General features: G+C 44.5%; 1 protein-coding gene across 1 annotated transcript in view; it reads left to right on the top strand.

Annotated features, from left to right (window-relative positions):
- Positions 1-4,560: 4,560 nt before the first annotated feature.
- pgbd5 (piggyBac transposable element derived 5) overlaps positions 4,561-17,358 on the top strand; it is a 30,191-nt gene continuing 17,393 nt past the window's right edge. Inside the window, exons 1-2 of the mRNA XM_015944819.3 lie at positions 4,561-5,315; positions 14,472-14,902. Coding sequence (XP_015800305.1) covers positions 4,940-5,315; positions 14,472-14,902 — 807 coding nt within the window. The 5' untranslated portion in view covers positions 4,561-4,939. The remainder of the gene's footprint in view (positions 5,316-14,471; positions 14,903-17,358) is intronic.

The raw sequence follows: 17,358 nt of genomic DNA, 5'->3' as shown, positions 1-17,358 counted from the left end.
TAAATTGAGTAATATTTACTTTTCAATTGTCTCAGACCATTTTGTCCTTTAGGTCAATATGAAAGAAACAAATATTAGCAATTTGTTGCAACTATCTGATCTTTATTTTCGGCAAAATTTCAATTTACAAAAAACTGGATTAATGAGCATCATTACTTATTGTGTTGTGTGCATTATAAAGGTCAACAATGTGAATTAAATAATATATGAAGAAATGAAATATCTGTTATGCTGATGGCGGCAGTCAAATCTCTCACGCTAATAAGAAACAGACCTTTATGTTTGATTAAAAAAAGTGATGAAATCAGCATTAAATGTTTATGTTTTAATACGTTCACCTTTATTTGACAGTGATGAGGTTTTGTCTGTTTCAGATGAAGAGCAGGTCTAAGCAGATCTAAGCAGAGGACACACTGACCACTTCTCACACTCTACTGCTTTCTTCTACAATCTGCTCTTTAACTGTACTATTTCCTGCTATTTCAGCTGTTAACTTTATTTTCTCTGTAAGTGTTTTTCTCCCCAGAAGAAGCTACAATGACGTTCTGCTGAGCTGTGGTGGCCTCATGGAGGGGGCCATCGACTAGGACACTGCTGCTAACCACTAATACATTCTCTCTCTTCTGAAAATATCTTTTTGTTTTCATTGACTTTTGATGTGCTAATACTAGTTTATCCGTTTAATTATAGATCCACGAGGATAAATACAATAAAGTTTATCTTTCACCAAATACAATATTTACTAAGACATCACAATACAGGTGCTGGCCAGTAAATTAGAATATCATCAAAAGGTTGAAAATATTTCAGTAATTCCATTCAAAACGTGAAACTTGTACATTATATTCATGCAATGCACACAGACCAATGTATTTCCAATGTTCATTACATTTAAATTTGATATTCATAAGTGACAACTAATGAAAACTCCAAATTTGGTATCTCAAAAAATTAGAATATTCTGAAAAGGCTGAATATAGAAGACACCTGCTGCCACTCTAATCAGCTGATTTACTCAAAACTCCTGCAAAGGCCTTTAAAAGGTCCCTCAGTCTTGTTTTGAAGGCACCACAATCATGGGGAAGACTTCTGACTTAACAGCTGTCCAAAAGACAATCATTGACACCTTGCACAAGGAGGGCAAGACACAAAAGGTGATTGCTAAAGAAGCTGGCTGTTCGCAGAGCTCTGTGTCCAAGCACATTAACAGACAGGCGAAGGGACGGAAAAAATGTGGTAGAAAAAAGTGTACAAGCTCTAGGGATAACCGCACCCTGCAGAGAATTGTGACGACAAACCCATTCAAAAATGTGGGGGAGATCCACAAAGAGTGGACTGCAGCTGGAGTCAGCGCTTCAAGAACCACCACGAGGAGACTCATGAAAGACATGGGATTCAGGTGTCGCATTCCGTGTGTCAAGCCACTCTTGAACATGAAACAGCGCAAGAAGCGTCTCGCCTGGGCCAAGGACAAAAAGGACTGGACTGATGCTGAGTGGTCCAAAGTTATGTTTTCTGATGAAAGCAAGTTCTGCATTTCCTTTGGAAATCAAGGACCCAGAGTCTGGAGGAAGAGCGGAGAAGCACAGAATCCACGTTGCATGAGGTCCAGTGTAAAGTTTCCACCGTCAGTGATGGTGTGGGGTGCCATGTCATCTGCCGGTGTTGGCCCACTCTGTTTCCTGAGGTCCAGGGTCAATGCAGCCGTCTACCAGGAAGTTTTAGAGCACTTCATGCTTCCTGCTGCTGACCAACTTTATGGGGATGCAGACTTCACCTTTCAACAGGACTTGGCACCTGCACACAGTGCCAAAACCACCAGCACCTGGTTCAAGGACCATGGTATCCCTGTCCTTGATTGGCCAGCAAACTCGCCTGACCTTAACCCCATAGAAAATCTATGGGGTATTGTGAAGCGGAGGATGCAATACGCTAGACCCAACAATGCAGAGGAGCTGAAGACGACTATCAGAGCAACCTGGGCTCTCATAACACCTGAGCAGTGCCACAGACTGATCGAGTCCATGCCACGCCGCATTACTGCAGTTATTGAGGCAAAAGGAGCCCCGACTAAGTATTGAGTGCTATACATGCACATTCTTTTCATGTTCATTCTTTTCAGTTGGCCAACATTAGAGAAACAAACATTTTTTCATTGGCCTTTAGAATATTCTAATTTTCTGAGATACCAGATTTGATGTTTTCATTGGTTGTCACCTATAAATATCAAAATTAAACGTAATAAACATCGGAAATACATTGGTCTGTGTGCATTGCATGAATATAATGTACAAGTTTCACGTTTTGAATGGAATTACTGAAATATTTTCAACCTTTTGATGATATTCTAATTTACTGGCCAGCACCTGTATAACTATAGACACATTACTTGTCTTTGTGTGTGTGTGTGTGTGTGTGTGTGTGTGTGTGTGTGTGTGTGTGTGTGTGTGTGTGTGTGTGTGTGTGTGTGTGTGTGTGTGTGTGTGTGTGTGTGTGCGTGCGTGTGTGTGTGTGTGTGTGTGTGTGTGTGTGTGCTCTGTCTTCTCGATCCCCAGTGAGTCGTGGAGGATGGCTGCTTATGCTGAGCCAGGATTCTCTGGAGGTTTCTTCCTGTTAAAAGGGAGTTTTCCTCTCCACTGTCGCAGCATGCTTGCTTAGTATGAGGATTGCTGTATAGTCACTGACACTAGTCAGTGACTTGATGCAATTTGCTGGGTTCCTTATATAGGAAACATTATTTCTGATTGGCTTAATGAACTGACCTGAATTGGAATGTTTATTATGTGAAGTGCCTTGAGACGACTCTTGTCGTGATTTGGCGCTATATAAATACACTTGAATTGAATTGAATCTCCTATCAAGCCAAACTATAATGGATCACATATCTGGGCAAAGGCAAGACCTCTTGAAACAAGTTCAGTTTTACTAAGGTGGTTAAAAAGAAACACCACACACTCTGAGTTTATTAATAGTAATATTTGTTCACAATCTATAACACTGATGCTTCTTTTTTAGAAATCTAAAAGAACAATAAATGTTTTTGTTGAAAACTGACAACAGTGAAAGATCTTTAGTCTTATTAAAAATCCAAAGCGTTGTTATGAAATAGTTTTACTGGCCTGTTGTAATAAGATCATTTTGTCCTTGGCTTCTGTTTTTCAAGTGTGTAAAATTTGCTTCCATAAGTAAAACAAATTTCCTTTCTCAACTGTTCTGACATCTTTCCATTGCACTGTACATGTACTGAAAGGGTTTTTGTCTAGAGAGGACCAATGAAAGTAATAAGCAGAAAAACTAAATTAGTGTTTTCCTACTATTGATTTATCTTTACATGTTTACAATTTGTGATGTAGATCTAGTTAGATTGATAATTGATGTTTAATTCAGCATTTATTAAACAAGTGTTTTTTCAATGTGTGACATCTTATTAAACTTACTGTTCTTCTGGAAGATCGAGGAAGCCATTTGTTAGAGATGGATCAAGCATCTCCACAACTGCGGCCCTTTCAGGATATTTTTGTCTATGTTAAGTAGTTCAGGAAAAATCGGATGAACATGGTAAGTTAGAGTTGTATATTAATTTGTTCTCAGATCAGTTATTTGGGATACCATCAGTGATCATGGAGGCATGTCCTCAGTTGGGCTTACACTGTTCCACTTTTTAAATCATTGCATTAAGCTCCATCTCAAACTTTACGACTTCCTCGCAGGGCAAAGTTCACGAGTCATGTTCTTACACTGTTCTACACGTCAAATGTGTAGAGGTGCTGGTGCATATGCTGTGTGAGTGTTTTTTGTACATTTCAGTCACAGCGCCGTTTCAACAGAGTGGTTCCCTGACGCGAGACGAGCAAAAAAATCAAACATGTTTGATATTCGTGCAATTGCACACTTGCTGATCGGGAGCTTTTGTTGAGATTTAGGTGTTTATTGCTTCTTGTTACCCCTACTACACAACGCGTGACGCAAAATTTGCCCAGACCTAAAAAATTTCTCATGAGAGGAAAATCGTCTCAAAATAGGCCAAAAATTGCCACGTCTACGCTCGGCTTTCATTGTTTCAAACACATTTATGGCTGACTACATGCTTTACCTTTAGGGTGCAAGTTTTAACACGTCACAACAGTTCTTGGCTGAAATATCTTGGCTTTAAGGGCTGACTTGTGCTGTTTAATGTGATATCATGCACCAGCTCCTAAAAATAAATCAAACACTTGTACCTGTGTTAAATTAAATAGTTTTATAAATGGCTTAGTACATTGTGTGCAAATTATTGAGAGAATATTTTGTGTACAAAAGAGTAAAATTAAAGAAACAAGCCTGTCAACATAAAAAAACATGGCCTAATATTACCAAAACAACGAGCTGTTTTTCATTCAAAGATATACAATATTAATAAATGAAAATATAAGTTATAAAATGGCACAATTCTTTATTAGAAAAATTAAAAGTTGGTTACACATTTTAAAAAATGAATATATATATTTAGGACACTTGTGACTCCATACCCATCGTTGGGCTAAAAGAGTGCCATTTTATTGGCTGGCTGGCGGTGTGTACTAGCTACTACTCTCATTTATCTGAGCTCGCTGCTCTCCCAACCCGGATGCTGTGTCTTGCCCGGTGCACAGCGAGGGGGCGGCATTATTTCCGGACCCTTGATGCTCAGCTTTCCCTGGTAGGCTGCAGCCTGACCGCCAGGTTCCGCATCTGAGCTGCCGGGAGGACGCAGGTGGATCCGAATTTATAGCTATAGTACCTCGGGCTTGGGAGGGTGTAGCAGGTGACTTATTCGAGGCATACACACAATCTCTCTCTCTCTCTCTCATACACACACATCCCCAGCCTGCAGGATCGTGACAACCTGCACGCCAGAGGAGACGTAGTGACAGACTGAAGAAGAAAGAAGAGGAGAAGAGGAGCATCAGTGCGGAGAGAGATGGCGGAGTGCGGGCGGAAGGCGCTGTCTCTCCTGGAAGCGGCCCGCTCCCGGTATGAGAGCCTACAGATATCCGACGACGTGTTTGGAGAGTCCGGGGATGACAGCAGCGACAATCCCTTCTACAGCACCTCCGGGGACTCCGACTCCGACAACTACATTGCCGAGGCGGGCGAGGATGAGCAGCAGCATCCGCCACAGCATCACCACCACCACCCAAAGAGGAGCGACAGAGATTGCGGGCACAGCGGGGGAGCTGGTGGAGGCAGCGGCGGAGCAGGTCCCCCGGGCTCTCTGTCCCGCAGCCAGGCTGAGGAGGAGGGCTGGATGGAGACGCTGCAGGATGTCACGGTTCCACCGTACAAAGACACATACGGTGAGACGTGATCAGATGAGTAAGGTCATCTGGGCTGTGGGATGATTGGACAGGAGTGGCTGAGTATTTTGTAGGTCAGGCAGGCCATTTCTGTGGCTTCTGGGCATTTTTAAAATTCTCGTGTGATTTTTGCTCCATGTGCATCTGTAGTAGTGGAAAGGAGCATGACACTGCATCCCTGACTAACGATTTGCCTTTGATAATCCTCTTGGTGCTGTGGGTCACATGCTGTAGTATTCAATTCCGGTCATGGAGTATTTTTGATGTTATAAGTAAATATACAAAAAATGTATACTTATCCCCCTTAAAAAATAAATAAAGAAACCACTTCCATGATACTGGTCTTGGAGCACGTTTTAGTTGTTCCTCTGCTCCAACACACTTGATTCAGTGGTCGAATCACCTGTGCAGCTCATCAGGCTCTGCAGAAGCCTGGTAATCACCTGCTGATTGAAATCAGGTGTGTTGAAAATGAGTTAAAACAGAAACGTGTTGGATACCTACCCTCCAGGCTTGGAATTGAATACCCCTGCCCTGCTGTAGTGTATTGCAGGGGTTTGTAATGGAGAAACACTAAGATGTTTCTTGTTACCCTAAATTGTAATGGTAATAGTTGCACGCGCAAACAGTACTTCAACAATACCACCTTTAATCAACTGTTTCCTGCATGAAATCCAAAATGTATTCCACCATGCACGTTGCAGCTTTGGAAGCAGATTTCTAGCCTGTGGCCATGGGGTGAAATGAACCGAGTCCTGCTCCTCTCCTCTGCAACCTAATAGCTCAGTTATGAAAATATGAAATAGCACAATTTGACTAGACGAAGTGCCAGGAAGCCACTGCAGTGTCAGGAAAACGTACTGCATGTGTACAAAGATTTGTTTGTCAAGCTGTTTTAATGTCAGCAAAAAACAGAAATGTGCCACACGAAGATATAAAGGACCACAGGAAAGTTGGAGCTGCTTGTGTGGTTATTTCCCATCTCCATTTTCCAGCTAACTAACTCGACTAATCCAACACCAGTTGTTGTTTGGTCCATTTTATTGTTCTTTGCCATCCTTGGAGACAGAAAGTTAGAGGATGCTCCCACATCCTGGAACAACCTGTTCTGTTTCTGTTGCTATTGGCTTAATCTAAGATGACAGCAGGTGTGTCTGTCGGCTTTGTATATTCTGTCTGGATTTGTTATAAACCAGTCTGGGTCTGTTTGCTTTAGCACAACAACTGTGTAACATGTGTTGACTCGAATGATTAGAAACTGTTGAAAACCACATCAGTTGCAGATTTACTCATTTGGAGAAATTAAAACTGGACGTAGGTTTAAAAGGGATGGAAAGCTGTTTAAGTTGATCCTTGCTGTCAGCTATTTGAATACTATTATGCATCGTGGCTGCATTTCCCTGTCAGACCCCCCACCCCACCCCCCCTCCTGTCAGTCACACACACACACACACACACAGTCTGGATTTGACAACACTCCCTTGTTGGAATCTGTGTGCCTCGTCTCGTCTTCCTCCGCTTATCCGGGTCCGGGTCGCGGGGGCAGCATCCCAACTAGGGAGCTCCAGGCCGTCCTCTCCCCGGCCTTGTCCACCAGCTCCTCCGGCAGGACCCCAAGGCGTTCCCGGACCAGATTGGAGATGTAACTTCTCCAACGTGTCCTGGGTCGACCCGGGGGCCTTCTGCCAGCAGGACATGCCCGAAACACCTCCCCAGGGAGGCGTCCAGGAGGCATCCTGACCAGATGCCCAAACCACCTCAACTGGCTCCTTTCGATCCGGAGGAGCAGCGGTTCTACTCCAAGTCCCTCCCGAATGTCCGAGCTCCTCACCCTATCTCTAAGGCTGAGCCCGGCCACCCTACGGAGGAAACTCATTTCGGCCGCTTGTATCCGCGATCTCGTTCTTTCGGTCATTACCCAAAGCTCATGACCATAGGTGAGGATTGGGACGTAGATCGACCGGTAAATCGAGAGCCTGGCTTTCTGGCTCAGCTCCCTCTTCCCCACGACAGATCGGCTCAGCGTCCGCATCACTGCAGACGCCGAACCAATCCGCCTGTCGATCTCCCGATCCCTCCTACCCTCACTCGTGAACAAGACCCCGAGATACTTAAACTCCTCCACTTGAGGTAGGACCTCTCCCCCGACCCGGAGGTGGCAAGCCACCCTTTTCCGGTCGAGAACCATGGTCTCAGATTTGGAGGTGCTGATCCTCATCCCAGCCGCTTCACATTCGGCCGCGAACCTACCCAGCAAGAGCTGAAGGTCAGAGCTGGATGCAGCTAGGAGGACCACATCATCTGCAAAAAGCAGAGACGAGATTCTCCTGCCACCAAACTCGACACACTCCACACCACGGCTGCGTCTAGAAATTCTGTCCATAAATGTGATGAACAGAACCGGTGACAAAGGGCAGCCCTGGCGGAGTCCAACCCTCACTGGGAACAGGTCCGACTTACTACCGGCTATGCGGACCAAACTCACGCTCCTCTGGTAAAGGGACTGAATGGCCCTTAACAGAAAGCCACCCACCCCATACTCCTGGAGCGTCCCCCACAGGGTGCCCCTGGGGACACGGTCATAAGCCTTCTCCAAATCCACAAAGCACATGTGGATTGGTTGGGCAAACTCCCATGCCCCCTCCATCACCCTTGCAAGGGTATAGAGCTGGTCCACAGTTCCACGGCCAGGACGAAAACCACATTGCTCCTCCTCTATCTGAGATTCAACTATCGATCGGACCCTCCTCTCCAGTACCTTGGAGTAGACCTTTCCAGGGAGGCTGAGGAGTGTGATCCCCCTATAGTTGGAACACACCCTCAGGTCACCCTTCTTAAAGATGGGGACCACCACCCCGGTCTGCCACTCCCTAGGAACTGCCCCCGATGACCACGCAATGTTGTAGAGACGTGTCAACCATGACAGCCCTACAACATCCATAGCCTTGAGATACCCAGGACGAACCTCATCCGCCCCCGGGGCTCCGCCGCTGTGTAGTTGTTTGACTACCTCAGCAACTTCTGCCCCCGAGATCGGACAGTCCATCCCCAGGCCTCCCAGCTCTGGTTCCTCCTCGGAATGCGCATTGGTGGGATTGAGGAGCTCCTCAAAGTATTCCTTCCACCGTCCGACTATAGCCTCAGTTGACGTCAGCAGCTCCCCATCCCCACTGTAAACAGTGTGAGCGAGTTGCTGCCTTCCTCTCCTGAGGCGCCGGACAGTTTGCCAGAACCTCTTTGGAGCCGATCGATAGTCTTTCTCCATGGCCTCACCAAACTCCTCCCACGCCCGAGATTTTGCCTCGGCAACTGCCACTGCTGCACCCCGCTTGGCTATCCGGTACCTGTCTGCTGCCTCCGGAGACCCACAGACCAGCCACGCCCTGTAGGCCTCCTTCTTCAGCCTGACGGCTCCCCGAACCTCTGGTGTCCACCAGCGGGTACGGGGGTTGCCACCACGACTGGCACCGGCCACCTTACGACCACAGCTAGCAACAGCCGCCTCGACAATCGCAGAGTGGAACAAGGCCCACTCGGACTCAATGTCCCCCACTGCTCTCGGGACGTGGTCAAAGCTCTGCCGGAGGTGGGAGTTGAAGACCGTCTTGACAGGTTCTTCTGCCAGGCGTTCCCAGCAGACCCTCACTATGCGTTTGGGTCTGCCAGGTCTACGCGGCATGTTCCCTTGCCATCTGATCCAACTCACCACCAGGTGGTGATCAGTTGACAGCTCCGCCCCTCTCTTCACTCGGGTGTCCAAAACATACGGTCGCAGGTCAGATGATACGACTACAAAATCTGTCATCGACCTGTGACCTAGGCTGCCCTGGTACCAAGTGTACCGGTGGGCATCCTTATGTTCGAACATAGTGTTCGTTATGGCCAAACTGCGGCTTGCACAGAAGTCCAATAACAAAACACCGCTCGAGTTCTGATCAGGTGGGCCGTTCCTCCCAATCACACCCCTCCAGGTCAAGCTGTCATTGCCCACGTGAGCATTGAAGTCCCCCAGCAGGACAATGGAGTCCCCTGATGGAGCACTATCTAGCACTCGTCCCAGGGACTCCAAAAAGGGTGGGTACTCTGAACTGATATTTGGCCCATACGCACAAACAACAGTCAGGACCCGTTCCCCGACCCGAAGGCGCAAGGAAGCTACCCTCTTGTCCCCCGGGGTAAACCCCAACACACAGGCAGAGAGTCTCGGGGCTAACAAAAAGCCAACCCCAGCCCTCCGCCTCTCACCCGGAGCAACTCCAGCAAAGTAGAGTGTCCAACCCCTCTCCAGGTCTCGGGTTCCAGAGCCAATGCAATGTGTCGAGGTGAGTCCGACTATATCTAGCCGGTACCGCTCAACCTCTGCCACAAGCTCCGGCTCCTTCCCCGCCAGCGAGGTGACGTTCCATGTCCCAAAAACTAGTTTCCTTGTCCGGGGATTGGACCGCCAAGGCTCCCGCCTTGGTCTGCCACCCGATTCACATTGCACCGGACCCTTCATGTTCCTCCTGCGGGTGGTGGGTCCACAGTTGGACGAGCCCATGTATCCGGTTCGGGCTGGGCCCGGCCGGGCCCCATGGGCGAAAGCCCGGCCACCAGGCGCTCGCTCACGGGCCCCAACCCCAGGCCTGGCTCCAGGGTGGGACCCCGGTAACCCTCCGGGCCGGGTACTCCGACTCTTCGTTTTCACCGCCATGAAAGATCCTTCGAACCGTTCTCTGTCTCACCCTTCACCTAAGACCAATTTGTCATGGGAGACCCTACCAGGGGCACTAAGTGCCCCAGGCAACATAGCTCCTAGGATCATTAGGGCACTCAAACTCCTCCACCACGATAAGGTGACGGTTCATAAATCATTGGGCGCTGTCAGAAAATATTCAGTCAACCGCATGCAAACTCTCACTGAAACAGGTGCAGAGCTAGAAAAAACCCTGTGGGGGTTTTAGCGTGCAAGGTCAGTTTTTAGGAAAGACTCATCTCACCGTCTGATTTTTTTTTTAAAGGATTATAAAACATTTAACCAAATCTTAGATTATATAATCAACTCGTGGTGATGTTGGTGGGATTTAACTTGACCGGGTTTGTTAGATTACATTGGCTCACCATATGCCACCATATCTGTTTGACCCCGTTCTGACGGTCTTAACTTGTTCACATATTGCATTCAGTTGAAAGTGGACACTCTTATATAACAAATATTAACTTTTACAAATATGTAAAGGGGTTTTCTTATGTAATGCATTGCAATCAAGCATTGCATATTTTTTCCCATGTGTAATTACGTCAGAAAGTTTCTCAGGAAAAACCTTTTAGCAAAGATAGATGGAAGTTGAGCTCAATTCCAGGGCTTTTTAAAAAATTTTTTTGCTAAAAACTGAGCCTAAAGCACATTCAGTTTACTTTATGTTTATGTTTATGTATTTAGGAGACGCTTTTATCCAAAGCGACTTACAATTTATAACCTACAGGACATGTTGTGATCTGTGGGGGAAACCGGAGTACCCGGAGGAAACCCACGCATGCATGGGGAGAACACGCAACTCCACGCAGAAAGGCCGCAGCCGAGCTGAGTTTCGAACTTGTAGCCTTCGAGCTGCGAGGCAACAGTGCTAACCACTGTGCCACCATGCAGCCCACTTTATGTGCATGGCTGATCCACAGCAGATGTACAGTAATCTCTGGATATTTTTAAATCTCTGATTATAAAAGATCTACTAAGCAGAGATTAGTCAGAAATAACATATCAGCTCATGATAGCTTAGAAAAATTAACATTAGACAATGTTAGTAGATGGAATATTTGTGTAAATAATAATGAATAACTAAAATCTATTAAGGAAACGTGCATTTTTATAGCAGCATTGGCAATAATTGAAGTTCCTTTAATCTGGTGCAAATACCTTTATCTTTAGTGTTGAGACTGACAATCAGTGCAATTTTTGCTGGATTTTGCATTCAGATTTCAACTTGAACAGAAGGAAAATGCATAGATTTTTTTTTTTATCAGCATCGTAGCTTTGGTTGTCTTCTTGGCTGCAAGCATCTGCTGTGTGGGTGTGCTTGGATGCCACTGCCTTTTATTTGATCATGTTTTGTCCTCCTCCTTCACACTTATTAGAAAAGACACTCTTCTGTGCGTTGTCATTAATTCAACATTGAGAGACTTGAAGCAAGAGTCGTTCATTGTTTTAGCTGCAGAGAACCACTCAGAACCAGAGCAGCGGTTTGGAGAAAATGAAAATGTTGCTTTCGGATGTTTGTGGATAATGAAATTGCTCTGCTCCATTGAGCTTAAAGTTGTGCTCAAGATCTGAAGAACAACAGCTCTAGATAGAATCTTTGCTATTGGCTTTGTGTGCCGATGGTATGATGATCTGAATCGGCTGTAATATTGGTGGATTTCCATGAACCTAAAGAATTTCAAAGACCACTGATAGAGTATGGATGTTAGTTTCATACATTAAAGCCTAACCTTGACAACCATCCTATAAATGTAAAAATATAGTCTGACCATGACCCATAGGCAGAAATCAGACATGGAGCAGAATCTATGATTGTCATTCTAACTGTCTCTATGCACAGGTTGACAGCACTAGGACCAATCGGAACAAGGAAAAATGTGACATATCCTTTGCTACAGAAATCTATCAATGGGCAGTCCGCCATACACCATAGAAGAAGAAGAAGAATCACATATATGCTTTTTCTAAATAAAGAACTTAACTTCCTCTATCTGCTTAAAGAAAACCCCAAATGTAAAATGTCCAAAGTTGATGCCAAAGCTGTTTCAAATGAGCATCATTCCTGAGTTGATGCCATCTTTGAATTTTTTACCACTGCAGGGCTGGTGCTGACTGCCCAATAGAGAGTTTGTCTCCTCCCTTTCCGGTCAGCTTATGAGTCTCCGGAAGAATGAATGCAAGTCAAAGGGGCTAAAAGAGCCATTTTCTAATCTGCTTTGCCTTACGCCCTGATCACACATGTGTTGTACTGCAATTTAATTGAAAACTAATGATGGGTGTTTCAACCATGTCTGTCATGTACTTTGACATTTATCTGCTTGTAAAAGTTCGCAATTAGCATGACTACAAACCAGACATCAGCACATCGCATATATGACGTTCCCACATTATCTCCTTTCCCCTAGCGTAGCTGCTACTTACCAAATGGCCAGATTTATGGTGGTTCTTTCCTCCTGAAGGAAGGATTTGAAGTTTGCTGAACTTACAGCCATTGTCCCTCTGTTTTTCTCCCTGTCTCGTTTGATGATGTCACTTTGGTGATGCGCATTTGTAGTCCTGGACTTCACACAAAGTTCACACAAAACCTAAAATAAAGTTTCTCCCCATTCTAAAATAAGTGCTTTATTGGTATCAAAATGCTTCTTTAAAATTCACGGACCTCCTATGTGAAATCCATGGAACATAACAAGCGGAATTAGAAAATAGTGTTTTTAGCCCCATTGACTTTCATTCATTTTTTCATTCTTGCAGGGACTCGTGGTCCAGAAGTAGATGGGCGTGACTTAGGCTCCCTGTGTGGCAGTCCCCCATACACCATAGAAGAAGAAGCACATATATGCTTTTTCAAAATAAAGGACTTAAGTACTTCTATCTACTTATGTATCAAAGAAAATCTCAAGTCTAAATTGTCCAAAGTTGATGCCAAAGCAGTTTCAAACAAGCACCGTTTTTAAGTTGATGCCATCTTTGTAGTTTTTCTCCATTGCAGGTCTGCTGCTAAGACTGCCCAATGTCTCTCTAGAAACATAGAGCACTGTGATTGGCTGAACCTGCTGAGGCTACAATGGAGCATGGTTAGACTGACCTGCAGAGAAAAAATCTTTTGCTAATGTTACAGTTGGCCTAGATTTTGGGGCTAGTTTTTGCCACGATGTGACCCAGAACCTTTTAACCTCACCTGAACCGTCAACATAGACCTTAACCTTGGTATGATACTTTTCCACAAGGGTGTGACCTGCAGTGTAAATGACGTCAGGTCCTTCATACACGTTTTTCAAACAGACAGCTATTTGGAAATATTGGGGATATTCTACCAATCAGAAGCAATTCAGTTCATCGATTGATACCGATGTTGATTCAGATATATCGCACATCCCTAGATTTGATATCTCTTAGGACAAAGACCTTCTGGTGGTAGTAGACTGCTTCTGGCTGGTGCTCTTTAACCAACCTAGTAGAAAGTGTTTAGGTGGGACTCAGAAGAGGGAATGAGGTTCGTTAGAGGTTGCGATAAATGGGATTACGTCCGTAAGATTTCAGTTTTATTCACAAAGGGTGTGGCTCATTCATTTCATATGACTGGTCGTTTTTGACATGTTAAAAATGACCCACATTTAATTTGTATGCTCTGATTAATTGTGTGGATAAGGTCAGAAATCTCAGATAAATCATATTTGAGAGAGAAAACTTCTAAAATGGTCAAAATTGACCCGAACGTAAAAGAAGGGTTAAACCTTTTATTAGTACAGTACACTAAAATTATCAGTGTCAACAGGTGAACTACACCTATATGGTTGCACCTTTTTAGTAAATCAAGAATAGGCAGGTTTGTTTGCTTTGTCTGTTTGCCAGTCCACTGAGCTAAGGCTAAAACTGATCCACTGTTTAGACAAAGCTCTAAACGCTGCTGTCCAAACAACACCGTCTTTTATTATCTGAAGCTTTATTGACGGGCTGCAGACTTCCCCCTGTCATGTCTCCATCCTGATTTGACTGCATGGGAAGATGATTTGATTCATTTCCTGCCACTGAACGTAAGTCAACGAGACACCAAAACCTTCTGAAAAGAAGGAAACACGGCTATGTGACAAGTATCACAGTGAGGCGACTGTCAAGTCGTGTAAAGTTTCCAACTGCTGCCCTGGGCTTCTGACGTTCATACCAAAAGCTGCCGTGGTTGATTCATAAAAAAGGCCAAGCGGTTGTTAGGATGCTGTCTCTCTTTTATCCTGCAAGCATCTTATTCTGCCTTGACAGTGACAGCTCAGCAAAATCTAATTTTATCTTTTCAAAGTGTCAAAAGAGAAAAGGTTTTTCAGCAAGCTCAGAAAAACTTAATGTCTTTTATCAATGTTTAGGAACTAAGAGAGATTTGCCTCAAGATTTCACAAACGTTTCCCCTTCCTTTCCTGATCTAGGCCCTACTCAGAAGATGCCAGAAGCAGCCACTGCCTTGGATTTCTTCCAGCTCTTTGTTCCAGACAACTGCATCCAAAACATGGTGTCCCAGACTAACATGTACGCCAAGAAGTTTCAGGAGCGTTTCGGCTCAGAGGAAGGCTGGTGTCCTGTTACGGCACACGAGATGAAGGCGTTTTTAGGCTTTGTCATCTCCACCAGTGTGCACCGCTGCGAGTCGGTCCTGAGCATCTGGAGCTCCGGCTTCTTCAGCAACAGAAGCATCGCTTTGAAGATGAGCCAATCCCGGTTCGAGAAGATCCTCAAGTACTTTCACATTGTGGCTTTCCGGCCTTCCCAGGGAAGCAACCAGGGCCTTTACAAGATCCAGCCTTTCCTGGACTCTCTGCAGCAGGCATTCAGCTGCACCTTCAGACCCTCACAGACACAGGTGAGTGACCTGACCACTTTCAGTTTCACTTCTTAATAAAAACCCCTGTTATGCTTTCTGTTTTGTATGTTTATATTTTAAAAAATTCCCCTGAGGTGATTTAATATATTCTATCCGCATGTGCTGTCACACCTGTAGCCACCATCAAGCTATAAAAATCAATGCTGTTATTGAATTGAGTCATTTGCTTTTACAGGTTAAGTGGCTGTAAAATTATCCTCATAGGGAAAAATGCTATTGCTGCAAATGCATTTGGGAATCTCTCAGAAGCAATCCCTTTATTTTTTTTTAATTACACCCACATTGAGTTTAGCTGTACAGTTTTAAATTCCCTTAAGTTAATTAATTACCAAAAAACGAACATAGTGTGAGATGCAATTTCATAAAAAAATATGTCAGTCTGCCTACATTTAAAAATGCCTAAATTTCAAATAAGTAGGACAAGGTGCCTTGTCACTTAGCCTGTGTGTGTGTGTGTGTGTGTGTGTGTGTGTGTGTGTGTGTGTGTGTGTGTGTGTGTGTGTGTGTGTGTGTGTGTGTGTGTTAGTAATATTAAGCATCAGTAGTGTGTATCAAGGTCAGGTTTTTTATCTGTCTGGGAGCCAAGTGGAAACTGATGCTTTTTCAAACTCATTCAATAATTTGTCAGCTAGAGGAAAGTATTTTAGACTTGGGCCCACTTGGCAGTTGTGTTAGCTTTTAGCAACTCCTAGTGTCTGCTATTAATTCTCTGTGGTCAAAGCAAAAGTGAAACTTATCTCCTCACTGTGCGTTCGTCTTTTTAACATCCAACAGCTGAAATGTCTCCTTAGCCTTCAGTAGTGTCCACAGGAGTGAGTCATCACTAAGTCAAACAAATCAGCTGTGTTCATGATCTAGAACATGCAGGAAACATGCTGGAAGCATACTGCAGCTTCATGCATGTCAGCTCCCTCCACCAGCAGGGACCAGACCGGCAACTCTGAAGTTGCAAGTGCATATTCTGGCCACAGAGGGCAGTGGGGGGTCTAAGTGGCATTTCATTAACCCTGTAAAGGGTCATTTTATCACATACTGGCTCAAGAGAATTATTTAAAGAGCAAGTAACGTCTAAATTAACTTTTTTTTGCTGATGAACTGTATAAATGAGTGTCTAATAGTGTTTTAAATGTGTGCATTCTTTATTTTAGCATTTTGGTGCATTTTCTTTAAAAATTAAAAATTCTGTCTAAAAACCACAGTAATGCGCCACCTTCAGCTGAAAACATAGAATTTGAGTCATTTTGAATAAATTTTAGCCAATGGCTAAAGAGTAAAGTACTACGTAAACCAGTAGAGTACTACGTAGCAGCTCCGTGCCAAAGATATAAAAGCAACGAGCGTCTCGGCCACGCCCTGTGGCGAGTGGGAGTTGGATTTGCAAGCGAGTGTAGGAGGTCAGCGGTAGTTCAGCATTAGCATATAGCATTAGCATATCCTAGTCTTTAGCATATCTTTTAGTGTTATAAATACTTATTTAGTGTTAGCTTGGCTGTTGTATATTGTAGTTTAGTTAGTGTTTGGCTGTTAGTGTAATTGGGAAAGTATTTCGGGTTTAGTGTTCCATATCGTCTTAGTATTGGTGAGTAGGTGTAGTGTAGTATGGTTGCGGTGACTCTGTGGGCATTTTACCCGCGATTCTGCACGCCTCCGTTTGAAGAGGGAGGCTGCCCACCGTGGCTCTTCCGCGATTTAGATGCAGCCCATCGACTCTGCTCCCCCACCACGGTGGGCTCCAGTCTGAGGTGAGTCAGCTAAATAAACGTTTTAACATCTTCTAAAGACAATTCCCTACCTAAATGCAAAGTCTGAGAGACGTGGTTCACTTCCTTTAGCTAGTCAGTCGGCAATTCTGCAACAGTGTCTCTAACTAACGCTGCACTAGTTGACAGCATTACAGCGTGAAACCCAGCTTGTGACCCGGTTCTGTGAGGAATTCTGTTCAGGAGGTCGCATTTCAGGCTCTCCACATCATATGTGACTGACTTTTACGTTATAACAACGATCACACACTAGGAATGTTATAAAGCGCCTATATAGGAGATTCTTTTGTATATTATCTGACTTTATAAACTCCCAACAACAATGTGCTTCTATTTTTTTTTTCAGGCTAAATCTACCCAAGACACTGGCTGTCAGACTGATTTAGCTGCAAGAATGCACTTGTCCAGGCTGACGTGAAACCTTCCCTGTAGCAAAGGTGAATTATTTTTAATAATCTTCTATGTAAACATTTTATTATTACCGTCTAGTTTTAATTTGTTTTACAGATTATTTTTACACGTGATTTTATGCTCTTTTAAACATTTATAAATGTGCTGCTTCTTTGTTTTTACATAGCCACCCAGAATGGAGTTCACAGCCGCAGTGTGTCTGGTGACCCACAGGGACCATGATGAAAATTCATCTTCCAGAAGGTCCCAGAGCGTCCAGACCCC

The sequence above is a fragment of the Nothobranchius furzeri genome, chromosome 12 (genome assembly GCF_043380555.1).
Source record: "Nothobranchius furzeri strain GRZ-AD chromosome 12, NfurGRZ-RIMD1, whole genome shotgun sequence".
Taxonomy (NCBI): domain Eukaryota; kingdom Metazoa; phylum Chordata; class Actinopteri; order Cyprinodontiformes; family Nothobranchiidae; genus Nothobranchius; species Nothobranchius furzeri.
The sequence above is the reverse complement of the archived record's forward strand: the minus strand, read 5'-3'. Positions and strand labels throughout refer to the sequence as shown.